Below are 15,508 nucleotides of genomic sequence, written 5' to 3' on the forward strand. Positions count from 1 at the left end.
CTGTAACTGTTGAATTCTGGTTTGTAATGCTTTTAAATGTTAATGTCCAGTGTAATTATTGATATCCATTTTGATGATCTTTTAATGAAAGAGAACATATTTAACAAAATATTAAACCCTGAAGTGGGACTTCAGTTCTCTAAAAGAAAAGCTGGATTTTTTATGTTTGTTTTTTGTTTTTGAAATAACATTATCTCTGACACAGCTTCCATCCTAATTTACCTATAATGATTTTGTTCCCTCCTCCCTTAAGCCCCTTCCCAAGCCATCACCCCAATTTATAGAGCACATCCCTCATTTGTACAACAAACTCCCCTACAATAATCTGTCGCAACCTCAAGCAAAACACACCTGTCTTGTGATTTTTCTTTTGCCACATTTCCTTTATTGCATTTTTACACTTTCTTTTTTTGGTTTAGCTTTAATTTTCTTTTTGGCTTTTAATCTTGATTTTTTTTTTAACATGTCTTTTATTTAACCCTCTGACCCCTCTCCATCCAAAATTCCCTCTCCCTTACCCCTCTCCTCCCCTCCTTTCACCCTTCGTCCCCTCCCTTCCCTCCATCTCCTCTCCCAATCTCTCCTTCCCCACCTCCCATCCCTGCATTCCTCCAGTTTAGAGACCGCCAAATCCACTGTCCAGTCCTCCTCCATGCCGTGTCCCGTTGACCTGACCATGAGCTTCACTCAGCCCGCCCCCCCTGCCTCTGCCTCGTCCTCCTCCTCCTCCCCACTGGCAGCAATGGGAGCTGCACTGCCCCACGCTCCCATTTGTGGTGCTCCCTACGCCCTTCCCCTCTCCAGCCTCCTGGGAATGAAATCCATCCCTTATCTGGCACTCACCACCCCTCCTGCCTCTGCAGCAGCAGCAGCTGCAATCAGGGCTCCTATGTTACCAGGTTCGATGCAGACAGCAGCGACAGCATCCGTTCAGGTTCCTGCTCATGCAGCGGCAGCCCTGGCGTCCTACACAGCCAAGATCTCTTCCACCAACGGGATGAAGAAGCCAGAGAGACAGAAGTTTGCTCCATACTAATGAAGGAGATGGATTAGTTTGCATCACTGAGGTAGCTTCTGGGAATCAGGTTGGTTTTTAGATGGAAGGGCAGTTTTATTTCTTTTACTTTCCTCTGCTCCATTTCTCTGCCTCTACACCTCTTATTCCTTTCTCTTTTAATCACTCAAAAATGTCAAGGTGGGATAATTGGAACATGTATAATTTCAGATGTGATGACATGGAAGCCATGCACAGCAACACATAGGGTTTTTCCATTGGTGAGTCAAACTGAGCTATGCACAGCAAGGTAAAGGTTTTTACTGTGATGACGTGTTGGAGGTACACTGGTCACAAACAACAGTAAAAGCCTGCAATTCTTCATCTGATCACTGTCACTGTGTCTGTTGTCCTCACTGTTATATTTCCAACTGATCTGCCTACCAAATGGTGCAGAATATGTCCATATCAGTTTGATTAGACCTGTTTTTATTGAGGTTTAGTGCCATTAATGGGGCAAATACATTGCTTTTCCTCATGTCCTCTTGCACTTCTTCACAACCTGACCACTGTTTGCCTGCTCTGCTACCAACACAGTTATTCCCCTCTGTGTGGCTGTAATGTCATCATGGCTTAGCATGGCACAGTGCAGCTAGAAAGGACTGGCCTAGGCCCATGTAAAAACCTTGAGAGCAACTAAAGCAACTAAAAGGGCAAGAGAACAAAGGGGTGAGATTTCAATTTCATATGTTAAATCAGAAACTACCACAAAAAGAACTACTCATTTCCTCTGCAAACTCATACTAACAGCCATAATTAACTCAGAACCTCCTGCCAAACTCATACGCAAATTCAGTGGCTCAAAGGTAATCAAACAAGCATTTGACAGCAATGTGACATGTCAAATTTTCATGCATGCTGCGAGATATGTGCACATATCCCATTCAAATTCCTGCCACCGTTTTCGTTTTGTTTTTTGCCTGTCCACCTAAAATGAACTAATATACTTTTAAAGATGAATGACATACATTTTGCTGTACTTAATACTTGACAGTCTTCAGGGGAGTTACCATATAATAAATACTTAATCTTTTTAAATTGGTTTTATGTAACATTACATTTTTATAACTAAACAAGAAACAATCAAAGTTCAAATTCAATGGAACATGCTCAGTGATTAATTAAGAGGTAAAATTATCAGGTTATTTTGGTTTGCAAATAAAAATGCTAAGAAACATGGGATCACAAACCACCAACATAAACTGCAACCCAAAATGATCTATTCTACTTTGAATCTAAAATGTGAGCTACAATATGAAATGCAAAGACACGATTTACATCTAAAATCACAGCTTCTGTGTGACTATATTGCCTGTGTTTTGGTTTATGAGCCATCATCTATCGTATGAAGTCATCTGCATTTGTTGTGAGCGAAAGGTATAAAGCTTGTTAGCTCATTAGTTACATCTAGAAATGTGCTTAATGTTATTTGTTCTCAGGCTCTTTTAGTAAAGATCTTCAATCTGGTTTTCTTTTGTCCAGCAACAAAATCCAAAACAACTGTTGGTGGCTTCCTTTAAAGAATCTATTAGTAAGTTTAAAGGCAATTTCCCTGCTTTTTTAAAGCTATGCTTCTTGATTCAAGAAACATCCTGGAATTAAGATAAGAAAGAATGAGCTCATAGATAAATATACTGTAAAGTGCATACAGAGACATGAAAAGGCAAGAAAGTCTGAGTATATAAGGCTTCCACATCATTGTTTTCCAATAATCCCACTTCATGTCTCTCACTAATAGTCACTTTTGTACGACTTTTAATCATAACTTGTTTGTAGCTCTGCCCTAATTAGAGTGACTGTTCAGCGGTTTGGTGGGTGATTTTACTACTACTACTACTATTATTATTGCGCGATGATATTGATATTAAACATTATTATGGCCACAAAGCCTATAAAAGCCATATAGACTATTCAGCTTTTCCCTCCTTGTCTGTTTCCTGCTCTCTTTTGTGCCCTACTCCTTATTCTATTGTATACTCTCATATTCATTGACTAATATGAAATATCCCCTCAGCTTTGTATAAAGTGATGTCTACTTGTACATGACGTCTTCCTTTCTGTTTCCTGTCTGCCTTATTCTTTGTTTTTAGTATTTGTTCTAAAACATACGACAGGTTTGATAGTAATTTTTTGACGTGTTGTTTTAAATTATTTTATTTATACTTATTGATAGTATTACCTTTACAGTTTCAGAAAACTAAATATTTTTCTTTTACCAACATTTTTTAATTGTGTGAACAAAATTAGTTTTTTGTTTTAGGGAAAAAAAGAATAACTTCACCACTTATGCTAATAACTGGATGTTTTTGTTAGATATTAAAGTAGTGCTTTCACTTTGGAAAATTTAAACCATACAAACACATTCTAACTGGGATGTGTGTTTGTAAATGGCTGCCCTTCTTTTCACTTTTCAGCACCCACAAAACTGGACTACGCATACACAATAAGATCATAGCTAATTCATATTTTGGATTGAAACTTCATTATACACCATATGTCAATACTGTACATAAGTGATGCAAAGCCAAGTTCTGTAGTACAAGTACAGATTTGGGATATTTGTACTTTACTTGTGTGTTTACATTTTATGCCACTTTTGAATTCTACTCCACCACCATTCAGTGCAATAACTGAATAACAAAAAATCAAAGATTAGAGAAAAGTCTAAAAAGTGAACACAGATTTGTGTATCAGAACTTTGTTTCCTCTTCTTTTCTTTTTTGGATTTTGAATGAAGGCCTTTTACTTGTATGTATGTGTATTGGTTCTTTTATTTCAGTAAATCTTCTGAATACTTCTTCCAATACTCAACTTAATATTCTTCCATCTACTAATTCGCTTATTCAATTCTTTGCTGATAATACTGTACTTTTATTTAAGTGGGAGTTTGATTGTAAGTAATTGAGTGCATTTTCAGACTAATTTAATTTTACTGTTGGATATGGATCCCTACTGTATTCTGGTGATTAGGATTGGAGATATTCTAATTATCATAATTCTGTGTGTGAAAGTAGAAAGCATTGTTTATTTAATTTCATTGTTTCTTTGTTGTTGTTTTTTGGGGTTTTTTTTTGGTAATCTGATGCTCAGCTCACTTTACTAACCTTGCCAGAGTGTCAGAGTAACTAATGCTGTAGGTTTGTTTGGCATCACTAACACACACAAATAAAATGCAGACAAAGCTGTTCATGATTAGTTTAACACACACTTACAGATATAACCAACTGACTGTGTCAGTGTCTAGTATATTGTAGTAGCTATCATTGCACTGATTCCATCTTTACTCACAGTGTGAACTAAAAGCAATACTTAACAGAGCTGGATGAGTGGCTAGACATTGGCTTTACGTGTGTGTGTGTGTGTACTTTTCAGCTGTAACAAATATATTAATATTTAACTTGATGTGTTGTTGATGCATAGAGTTCCTTGTTTTTTGTTTTTTCATTTTTAAAAACAATGACATTAGTGTGGCATATAAACAAGCGCACTTATTTTTATAAAGTCAGATAACGGAACGGAACTGTTGCCATTATGTTTAAATAATATCACTTATCTGTCCATTCCATACTCAATGTTTTCATTACTTTCTTTTTTTGGTTGTATCTTTTTCGTTGTTTCTACATGTCTTTTGTCCCATTGGCATGAGTCTAACTTGAATTGATGTCTATGCAAAAACATCTGTCTGTGGCACAGCTCACAAAATACAGCAGAGTTCAATGAAGAAAGGATCAACATTTGATCAGAATAATTTTAGCTGATGAAAGATGCTCGGATTGGCCCCAACATCACAACACAAGTATTATTATTTTTTGATGAGTACTTTACAGTATATACACCTAAACCAATAGATAGGAGTCTTTCCACAGCTGCAGAGCCATACTCTAAAACATCTGCAATGATTTTCTTGAGCTTGAAATGTTATTGTTGACCACAGCAGTTTGTAATAAAAAAAAATCTTAGTATGAGGTTGACTAACTGGAAATTTCCTGGAGCTGGAATTTACTTTGTTGTCAAGGGAGACAGTTGAGTTGTTGACTAGTATGGAGAATCGGTTATGTGATACCAGGTGGTTGTAGCAAGATCAAAGAGGGCTATCACAGAGACCATCCCTCATGTGATAACAACTGAATCATCTCCAAACGCAAGCACCACCCACTGAAGGCCATACAAGAGTTCCATCTAGATGGTAACTCTACAGCAAATGTATTATAAGATCCAGTCTTCATGTCGAAGTGTCCTCCAGAAAAACACTGGACCCCAAATTACTCCTGAAGCTGTGCTTCGGTGTGTGTGTGTGTGTGTGTGAATGATTAGTTTCCTATATATGTTTCCTGTATTTTTGTGTGAATAGGTGAATGAGAAAGAAGTGTTAAAGCATTTTGAGTGGTCTTGAAGACTAGAAAGGTGCTATAAAAGTGTAGTCCATTTACCATTTTTACCACCCATTATTTATTTAATCGTGAATTTTAGCAGAAACAATGTCCAACCTTCTTTAATCTGAAATAGTCACACACTGCTACCTCGGTCTGATTTTTAATGAATACATTTTATGACTAGGGGTCTTGTCTTATGTATCTACACATGCAGTGCAAAATTCGCTGGAAATCTATTAATCGATTATTCATGAAAATTGCAAAACACAGACTCCACTTTCATTTCTTTCACTTTCATTTTTAAATTGGAAGTCCTTCATTGTTTTTGTGGAAAATAATTATAGAGCCTCACTTTGCTGAATACACAACCAGGAAAGGTATTGTTTGTCTGGAAACACAAAGAGTAAACAATTGCTCGTCAGGGTAAATGTACTGCCAGAATCAGACCCTCAGGACAGTAGGATGTAGCAAGTCTTTTCAAACCTTGACTTTATTATGGAATTTATTATATAATGCTCTCATTCCAAGTTGTACTACAAGTACGCACATAGCTTGTGCTGCAAACACATATATTCACCCTGACCCAAGTGCTGAGCAAGTTATAAAGTTATGGGCAGTTATGAATATTGTATTGCACTAAAAAATACATTATGACAAGTCATTCACTGAGTAAACCATTTCAGTTTGGACTTCCTTGTGGAGGTGAGGAGGTTTGCTGTTTGTATATCAGCCTAATGTTTTTGTGATTCTCTGATTTCTTGTCATTCATGTCATGTTCCAATAAATAAATCCCACTTATAACACTATGTTTTTTTTCGTCAAGTATTAGCTTCAATAGGCAAGGCAAAACGTAACGTCAGAGATTCGTGATACACACACAATTTACCAATAAAACCTGTTTGCCTTTTATTGCATGCTGTAGGTTGCTGTACATTTAACTATATAATAGTCCAAATACCTGAAGGGGAGTTCTTAACTGAACTGTAAACACATCCCTGTGGTTGTCTGTGACAGTTACCAAGGCACACAAAGTTTGCCTCCAATTGTCATGAGCAAATGGGAGCAAAGAATGCATGCGAAGATACTGTTCTGAGGTGAATGCTGCCGTTCAGCCACATGTGAGGCGATATTAAGAGGCACCATGAGTCCAAATATGGTCAACAGAAATATTTTAGCAGAAGCAAACAAACACAGACCTACTTTGGTTGGGTTCAGATCGACTTGAATAAAATGTGCCACTTAACCTTAGCATGAACACACAGGCACTGAGTAAGATAGAAGAAACTTAAGTTCCAAGTAAGTTTTCCTAGTCTGTCTGAGCAAACATACACACTTGTCAGTCAGAAAACTTACTGTGAGAAAACAAAAGACACAAACTGAGCTGAACATTTAGTCCATGTTATGTCTGAACACAGCTTGCACTGTAGCCAGATTTACTTGATATTTAAATTTATTTCAGTCCCACAATACCCATCCCTGTGCCACACAGAATGAACATGTAAAGAACACACAGAGAATGTGTTTACTTGTGCACAAGTAATGTGGTTATGATGGGGTCATAAGAGATCAACACAATAAAAGCGCCACTTACTGACCAATAAATCCCCAGACTTTGCTATCCCTCACCTGTCTTGCAGGTATCTTGTCTGAGTTTAACCTCTTTGGCTTTGTTAGCTTATCAGACCACTTTTCAGCAGTGTTTTTTGTCTTTGTCTTGTATGAGCCACTTTCAGACATGCACCTCTTTACGTAAATGTTTCGTTCTTTACGTTTCAGTTTCAATGTCACATCTGAATAAGTCCCCGTGTCATTTTTATGAAAAAGTCACCATGGCCATCTTATTCGCTTGGACCTGGTGATATGGTTGTAATACTTTCAGGTCTTTCAGGTACTTTTTCCAAGTCTTAAAGAGAGATTAAATACTTGATGAAAACTGTAAATGAGACAATTTTATATTGTATATTGAATTAATTAGGAAAAATGCACCTTGATAGCAGTAATCATACCAGCTGTCTTTGTTCTAAACTTTAAGCCAACTGTATGGATAAATAAATGTTTTAAATACAGCACGTACCTACCACAAAATATATCTCTGATAAAAGCACAGTGAGCATTCTTCAAGCTCACCATGGTCATTAATTAGGGCAGCAAAATAAGTTGCAATAAGTGCAGAATTTGAGAAAACAGAAACCTTTCTTTTTTTCCTTCATCCAGGTTCATCCTGCACCAGGTGCCAAAGTTGTTGGCTCTTACTGTACATGTTCTGTCGCGTCTGAATTGAGATGTAAGGAACACCAACATAAAAACCAAAGCCTTCACTCTTTGGTTCCTTCTGCCTCTGAACTCTGAGTCCTTCCTGTGTCACAATCTGGATTCTCCACAAAGAATCAGTGATTGGCCTTCTTTCTTTGTTTTCTTTTTCTTCCTTCAAATTCAGTTTTATACATTCAAGGTCATAAAACCATACTGCTGGCCAAAGTGCAGCTCCAGAGTAAATTTACAGTTATAGGGTTGTTCTTTACTGGAAGCAGCTTCGATGTATGGAGGACCAAAACTATCATAATCAAACATAATCAAATGACTCAACAAGTCATTTAAATGCACTTTTGGAGAAGGATGCTTGGAGAAACAATATCTGTGCTGTTTTAGATAACATGATCAACTTTGTTTTTTAGGATAAAATGATGAAATGCAAGAGCTGAATATTTGAAAGATTTTATATTTCAACCACTATTGTAGTATGATGTGTGAATAGGGGGATGTAAATGTAATGTTAAAACACTTTATTTATTTATAGTGGTTGAGCAGACTAGAAAGGCAATATACATGTACAGTCTATTTAGCATTTACTGCAATGTGTATGTGCATGCGTCTTCGTCTGTGTGTGTTTGTGCCCAGTCTGAGGTTTGTGAGCCACAGTCGTGACAGCAAATTTGGTAATATATGAATATAATTTCTAGGGTTGACCAGATCAAAGAAAGAAACTAGAGCTGGAATATGTCTACAGTATGATCTCTTTTTAGCTCAGTTTGATTCAAGACTACAATTTTAGCCACAACATGTAAAATTCAATAATAATGTTAATAGTATCAAAACAGGCTCTGTTAAGTTTATAACAGATCTTATGACAGTGGCCATGTTGGGAAAACTTACCATGAAACTGCTCAAAATTTCAGACAGCCAACCAAAGTGGGAGGGGAGTCCAGATCAGGATCCACTGATTTCCTCAGTACCTCAGAAAGACAAGAATAAGGAGTTTGCACAGCAAACAATAACCATAATAATAGTAACTATATTACTGATAATATGAATATGACTAATAATGAGCAATACAGTGAAAAACATGACAACAATTAATATATGAATAATAATAATAACAGGACTAATAATAGTAAAAAGTGGCAGTGGCCTACAATCCACAGCAGCGATCCCTGGAAACCAGAGAACCGCAGCCAGGTGAACAGCGACCACGACCAACCTGAGAGATGAGAAAAGCACAAAAAGGCTCTGGAGAAGATACCGAGTTAATAACAGACAACGGAAGAACAGCTAAGATGGTCTGAAGCATGAATTCTCCCTGTACGAACAGGGAGGGGCGTACCTGTTATAATTTAGGTAGACAGGGACACTGGGCCTGAGAATGCAGAAACGCACCATGCCCTGATAGACATGGTAACCCAAAACAGTCTGCCATGGCTAAATTAAATTATTCTTATTATTGAAATCGTTCCTCTAACCATGACTCTCCCTATTTTCCTCTTCTGTCATCTGCAACTCTACAGACTCATGTCATGCCATACTACAATCAGGCATAGGGTGACCATGGGGAGACATTATCCAACACAAGCACCAACAATCAGACTTTCTGGACATTGCCAGAGTTTAATATGCAGGACACCCTCACTGTGTCACATAACCAGAAGAATACAAAAACATCTCCAGCTTGTGGCTGTGAGCCTAAGCAGGTTGAAGAAATGATGGCATGTTGCCAGACTTTGAGAGGAGCTGTAAGACTCTCATGCACGAAATGTGACACATTTAGGTGACGGATTGTACAGGATACATCTGAATGAACTTTTGTTGCTGCAGAGCACATTTGTTTTGTAATAGCTCCCCATTTTAACACAATATGGGCAATCTTCAGAAATATGTAGCGCTGGTCTGATAACAGGTTATGCTGCCACGGTTGTTGTCGTCTGTCTGCATGGTTCATTGTCACTCCGGTATAGTTCGTGGTTGTTCACCCACATTTAGTCAATCACAACCCTTTGTTGCTGAGCTGTCAGTCGCACTATCTGAACCAATCAGATACCGGCTGTGCCACCTGGTATCCGCCCTCCCTTCCCTGATTTGGAAGCGGCGTTTCATTCATTCGCACAGCTGGACACCTGTTACCGGCAGCACACCTACACCTCGGCGTGCTTGCACCAAATTGATTGAACACATGGAGGCTGTGAAGTGAAACCCCTTGGAGCTGGACCTTCTCCTGAATATTCACTCACCCGGTCAGGCTTTTATGGAGCCCAGCAGCCTTAAATCATTCCCCGAGGGCGCGGTAGGTAGGACTGTACAAACCCTAGCCCAGTACACCAGTACAAGTATCTTAGTGAACACTGAACTGATTGGAGAGTGCAAGACTAGCACTGACTTTTCCCACACCACTGTGAAGCACAAAGTCACTTTAAAGCTCCCACACTGAAGACACTTTAGTGTGTGTAAACATAACGGCAAAAGCTTTAATGAGTGCTATACTGAATATGTGGTTTGGATAGACTGAATCACTGTGAAACCCTTGAATGTGTTTTCTTGGCATGTTTATTATCACGATCATTGCTGAATGTAGACTGAAAGTGATCTGAAAGTTAAAGGTGCACTTTAAAAAAAAAGACAACTTTAAACTACAAATAGAAACTTGAGGTTTAAAGTTATTGATATAGTTACATTGCCATATTGAAAGGCCTTTGTTTTTGCTATTTCATTTTGTTCATTGTAAATTTTGTTTGCAAAGTTCAATACAATACCGGTAACCGCAATACTGTCTCATGTGTTTATTGATGCTCAATCAGGTCCTGAGCCGAACCTATCACTATCGCCCTATATGCTGTTCATTTTAGCCTAGCATAAATAAATAAATACAGTAGTAAATATTCTATCTTAAGTGCTACAAATACATGAAGTAGATAGATGGGCTACTAATAATAATAATTAGAATGATATGGGACTGCAAAAGTTGCCAATGATCAGGCAATATTGCTTGCCTGAAAATGTTCTCTATGGGATCAAGGTGTGCTGGTTCAAACTACCAGCCCAGGTAACACACCAATCTTGCCAATTCCAAAACCAATTTGTCCTAATTAATGGTGATTTGTCCAGGATTTCCTAGCCATCAACAACACTTTGGTGTTTGCAGCTCCAGTTGTGTCAGGCATCAATTCCATTCTCTCTTCATTGCCACAAGAAAAAAAAAAGCTTGATTGTTTTTTGAATCAAGGAGGAAATAATTCAGATTGATGGCCTTAATGGTAGTCTGCCATACTGTTTAGCTGTCAAGAACACTATCGTATTTTCATGTTGAGAAATGTCTAACAGGAAGCAGCGATGGTGAGGAAAAGCGAAGCATCTTGGTCTCCATAGAAACCGTCAAGCTGCTTTTGCTATTAAAAGCTGACAAAAAACAGATTTTCCTGAGACCCAGAAGTGCGCATGTGCTGAGTATATGCCTGTTACGATTGCTCCTGCTAGTTTTCTTATTTTTTCTTACTTTTAACTATATTTTTAAAATATTTGTTTTACTTTTTGTTGGTAATATTTTTTAAGACATTCTCTCTCCAATACATGCTGGTTGGAGAGTGATCTTGTCATCTTTTTGCTGTGAAAGAAATACTTTAACTCTGCCGGGTGCCGTAAAAGTATGGCCGTTGGTAGCCGTTTTGTCTACACGAGTGATCAGCTGATCGCTCTGAAACCTGCTGGCATCCTGACCACAAGATCTTCATAAATTCCAGAAGAATTGTGGAGGAAAACACACTGAGGTTGCAGAGGAAAGAAGAACCAGCGGAGGAGCGAAACCAGAGGGAGTCAACGGATGCGTATGGAGGAAAAGAAATATAAATCCTGTCTTCCCATCGTTACTATGGGCAACGTGAGATCGCTGGTAGACAAGATGGAGGAGCTAACAGCGCTAGCCAGGAGTCAGATGGAGTACCGGGAGTGTAGTCTAATGTGCTTTAGGGAGACATGGCTGTGTCAGGACATATCCGACGACAATGTTTCCATCGGTGGCTTCCAAACTGTTCGGGCCGACAGGGATTGCACCAAGAGCGGTAAACGGAAAGGAGGGGGGCTTGCCGTTCTGGTGAACAACAGGTGGTGCAGTCCTGCTCATATTACTATCAAGGAGCACATCTGCAGCCTGGACATTGAACTGTTTGCTGTTGGTCTTCGTCCATATTATCTGCCACGGGAGTTTTCACATGTTGTTGTGGTGACTGTTTACATTCCTCCTTCTGCCAACCCAACTTCGCCGTGTGACGTCATCCACTCCACCATAGCTCAGTTACAGACTCTATACCTGAGTGCATTCATTGCTATCTCGGGTGACTTCAACCATGTCACCGTGTCAAAAGCACTGCCCAACTTCACACAGTACGTGAACTGTTTCACCAGAGAGGAGAGGATCCTGGACTTAATGTATGCTAATGTGAAGGGTGCATACAGCTCCTCTCCCCTCCCCCTTTTGGGCAGGTCTGACCACAATCTCATACACCTCAGTCCCACTTATTTGCCTCTGGTAAAAAGACAGCCTGTGACCATAAAGACAGTGAGGAGATGGTCGGAAGAGGTGTATGTGGAACTGCAGGGATGTTTTGAAGTCACAGACTGGCAGGCACTCTGTGAGCCAAATGGAGAAGACATCGACGGGCTCACAGAGTGCATCACGGACTATATGAACTGCTGTGTAGACTCCATTGTTCCAGTAGAGACTGTTCACTGTTACCCAAACAACAAGCCGTGGGTAACAAAGGACATCAAGGCCCTCCTGAATGATAAGAAGAGGGCTTTCAGGGCTGGCAACAAGGACGAGATGAGAAACACACAGAGACACCTGAAGCACAAGATCAGAGAGACTAAGGAGGAATATAGGAAGAAGTTAGAGCGGAAACTCCAGCAAAATAACAACAGAGAGGTCTGGAGAGGGATGAGAACAATCACTGGTTTTAAGTCAGCTGGCAACAGTGGAGTTGAAGGCAGTGTGGAATGGGCCAATGAACTTAATCTGTTCTTCAACAGATTTGATGCCCAGGCCCCTGCACTCCCTACAGACACTACCATCAACACCTCGATTGTTCTGCCCCCAACAACACCTACTCCACTCTCTCCCCCTCACCCTCCTTGCAGCCTCTCATCTTCAAGGGAAGGCCACAATCTCACCTCTATCCCTACCCCCTCACCCCCATCTTCAGTGACTATCACAGCTTAAGATGTCAGATGACAGCGTGCCATCCAGCTCTGTGGAGTTCTTCAGCATGTCTTCAACATGAGCTTGAGTCTGCGGAGGGTCCCGGTGATGTGGAAGACGTCCTGCCTAGTTCCTGTGCCGAAGAAGGCACACCCTGGTGACTCTGGGAACTACAGACCTGTGGCGCTGACCTCCCACATCATGAAGACCCTGGAGAGACTCATCTTGGAGCAGCTCAAGCCCATGGTCAAATCGTTTTTGGACCCCCTACAATTCGCCTACGAGCCCCAACTTGGAGTGGAGGATGCCATCATCTACCTGCTTGACCGCATCTACACTCACCTGGACAAGACGGCGAGCACTGTGAGAGTCATGTTTTTTGACTTCTCCCGTGCTTTCAACACCATCAGCCCAGGTCTACTGGGTGAGAAGATGTCAGCGATGCAGGTGGACCCCGCCATCGTGTCCTGGGTTGTGGACTATCTGACTGGCAGACCACAGTATGTGCGCCTGAAACGCTGTGTGTCAGACAGAGTGGTCAGCAACACCGGGGCCCCACAGGGGACTGTCCTCTCTCCTTTCCTCTTCACCCTCTACACCACGGACTTCAACTACTGCACGGAGACCTGTCATCAGTTTTCTGATGACTCAGCAGTGGTTGGATGTATCAGCAAGGGTGATGAGGTCGAGTACAGGGCTGTTGTGGACAACTTTGTCACATGGTGTGAGCAGAACCATCTACAGCTCAATGTGACAAAGACAAAGGAACTGGTGGTGGATCTGAGTAGGACCATGGTGCCGGTGTCCCCTGTTTTCATTCAGGGGGTCAGTGTGGACATTGTTGAGGATTATAAGTACTTGGGGGTACACATTGATAACAAACTGGACTGGGGGAGGAACACTGATGCCCTTTTGGCCAGAGCCGCCTCTATTTTCGGAGGCGGTTGAGGTCCTTCAACATCTGCAGGACTATGCTCAGGATGTTCTATGAGTCTGTGGTAGCCAGTGCTATCTTCTATGCTGTGGTATGCTTGGGCAGCAGGCTGAGGGTAGAGGATGTCAATAGACTGAACAGACTGATCCGCAGGGCCAGTGGCGTTGTAGGAGTGAAGCTCGACTCTCTGACGGTGGTGTCAGAGAGGAGAATGCTTCACAAAGTGGGAGCTATTTTGGACAATGTGTCCAACCCACTCCATGAAGTGCTGGTTAGACACAGGAGTTCTTTCAGTACCAGACTAATTGTACCACAATGCACTACAGAGCGCCACAGGAAATCATTCCTGCCTGTGGCCATTAATCTATACAACTCCTCACTCTGAGTGTACATGTTGTTGTATGTTATTACTATTATTATTATTATCATTATATGATTCAGCTCCTCATTCTGTGTGTACATGTTGTTGTATATATTATATTGTTATTATTATTATTATTATCATCGTTATTATTATTATCATTATTATTATTATAATTTATATAATACATCTCATTCTGAGTGTACATGTTGTTATATATTATTGTTGGTAGTAGTAGTAGTAGTAGTATTATATAACACATCTCACTCTGAGGGTACACGTTGTTATATATTATTATTAGTAGTAATGGTATTATTTGTATCATTATTATTATAATATGGTACAGCGCCTCACTCTGAGTGTACATGTTATGTGTTATTGTTGGTGGTAGTGGTAGTAGTAGTGGTAGTATTATTAGTATTATATAATACATCTTCTCACTCTGAGTGTACATGTTGTTATATATTATTGTTGGTAGTAGTAGTGGTAGTAGTATTATTGGTATTATATAGTACAGCGCCTTACTATGATTGTGCATGTTTTTATATATTTTTATTAGTAGTATTATTATTAGTATTATTAGTAGTGGTATTATTGTTATTATTATTATTATTATAAGACTCTGGGCTCACCTGGTGCAGTAATTTACCTCTGTACCTCTAATTTGTAATAATATTTTTTAATACATCTTTTTTTTTAGTCATACTTTTATATATTTATATTTTACTTTGTGTTTGAAGTGTATTCTTATTCTTTTGGAGCTGTGTGTAACAAAAAGCAATTTCCCCCTGGGGATTATTAAAGTGATTCTGATTCTGAAAAAAGGTTTTGATATTAAGGGGTTTTTTTAGATAATCTAAGTATTGTGGTTGAAAGAAACATGTTACAGCAAATTATTTTTCAGAAATTTTGTTTATTAAATTTTTATCATCTGTCCCTTGTAGTGGACACCAGGTCTTGTTAAGCCACCGAGTGCAATGATTTTATTTCATGTATTTTGTGTATTTCTGTTAAAGCTTCTGGATATTTCATGAACATTAAAACAGTTAAATGAAAGGAACACATCAGAACATTAACATATTATTTTAAGGGTCAATAATTTGCCTCATCAAACTTTTAACTCATTGTGTGTGTGCATGTGTGTGTGCATGTGTTTGTGTGTGCATGTGTGTGCAACTGTCTGTCATACTAATAAGCCCTAACCTAACAGAGCCCTAACTTACACATTGCTTCTTATCCATAATGTCCCTGCTCTGTTTCCTCAAAAGCTGATATGTCCTCCTCTGAGCTTTCACCTTCCTTCTCTACTGTCTGGCCCTTCTCCACC

At 39.6% G+C, this 15,508-nt stretch overlaps 1 protein-coding gene across 1 annotated transcript in view; it reads left to right on the top strand.

Moving 5' to 3' along the window:
• The window catches only part of pcbp4 (poly(rC) binding protein 4), a 56,289-nt gene extending 55,253 nt beyond the window's left edge, over nucleotides 1-1,036 (top strand). The window contains exon 13 of the mRNA XM_070843955.1: nucleotides 616-1,036. Coding sequence (XP_070700056.1) covers nucleotides 616-1,036 — 421 coding nt within the window. The remainder of the gene's footprint in view (nucleotides 1-615) is intronic.
• The last annotated feature ends 14,472 nt before the right edge of the window (nucleotides 1,037-15,508 follow it).

This window comes from Pempheris klunzingeri, chromosome 2 (genome assembly GCF_042242105.1).
Source record: "Pempheris klunzingeri isolate RE-2024b chromosome 2, fPemKlu1.hap1, whole genome shotgun sequence".
Classification (NCBI taxonomy): Eukaryota; Metazoa; Chordata; class Actinopteri; order Acropomatiformes; family Pempheridae; genus Pempheris; species Pempheris klunzingeri.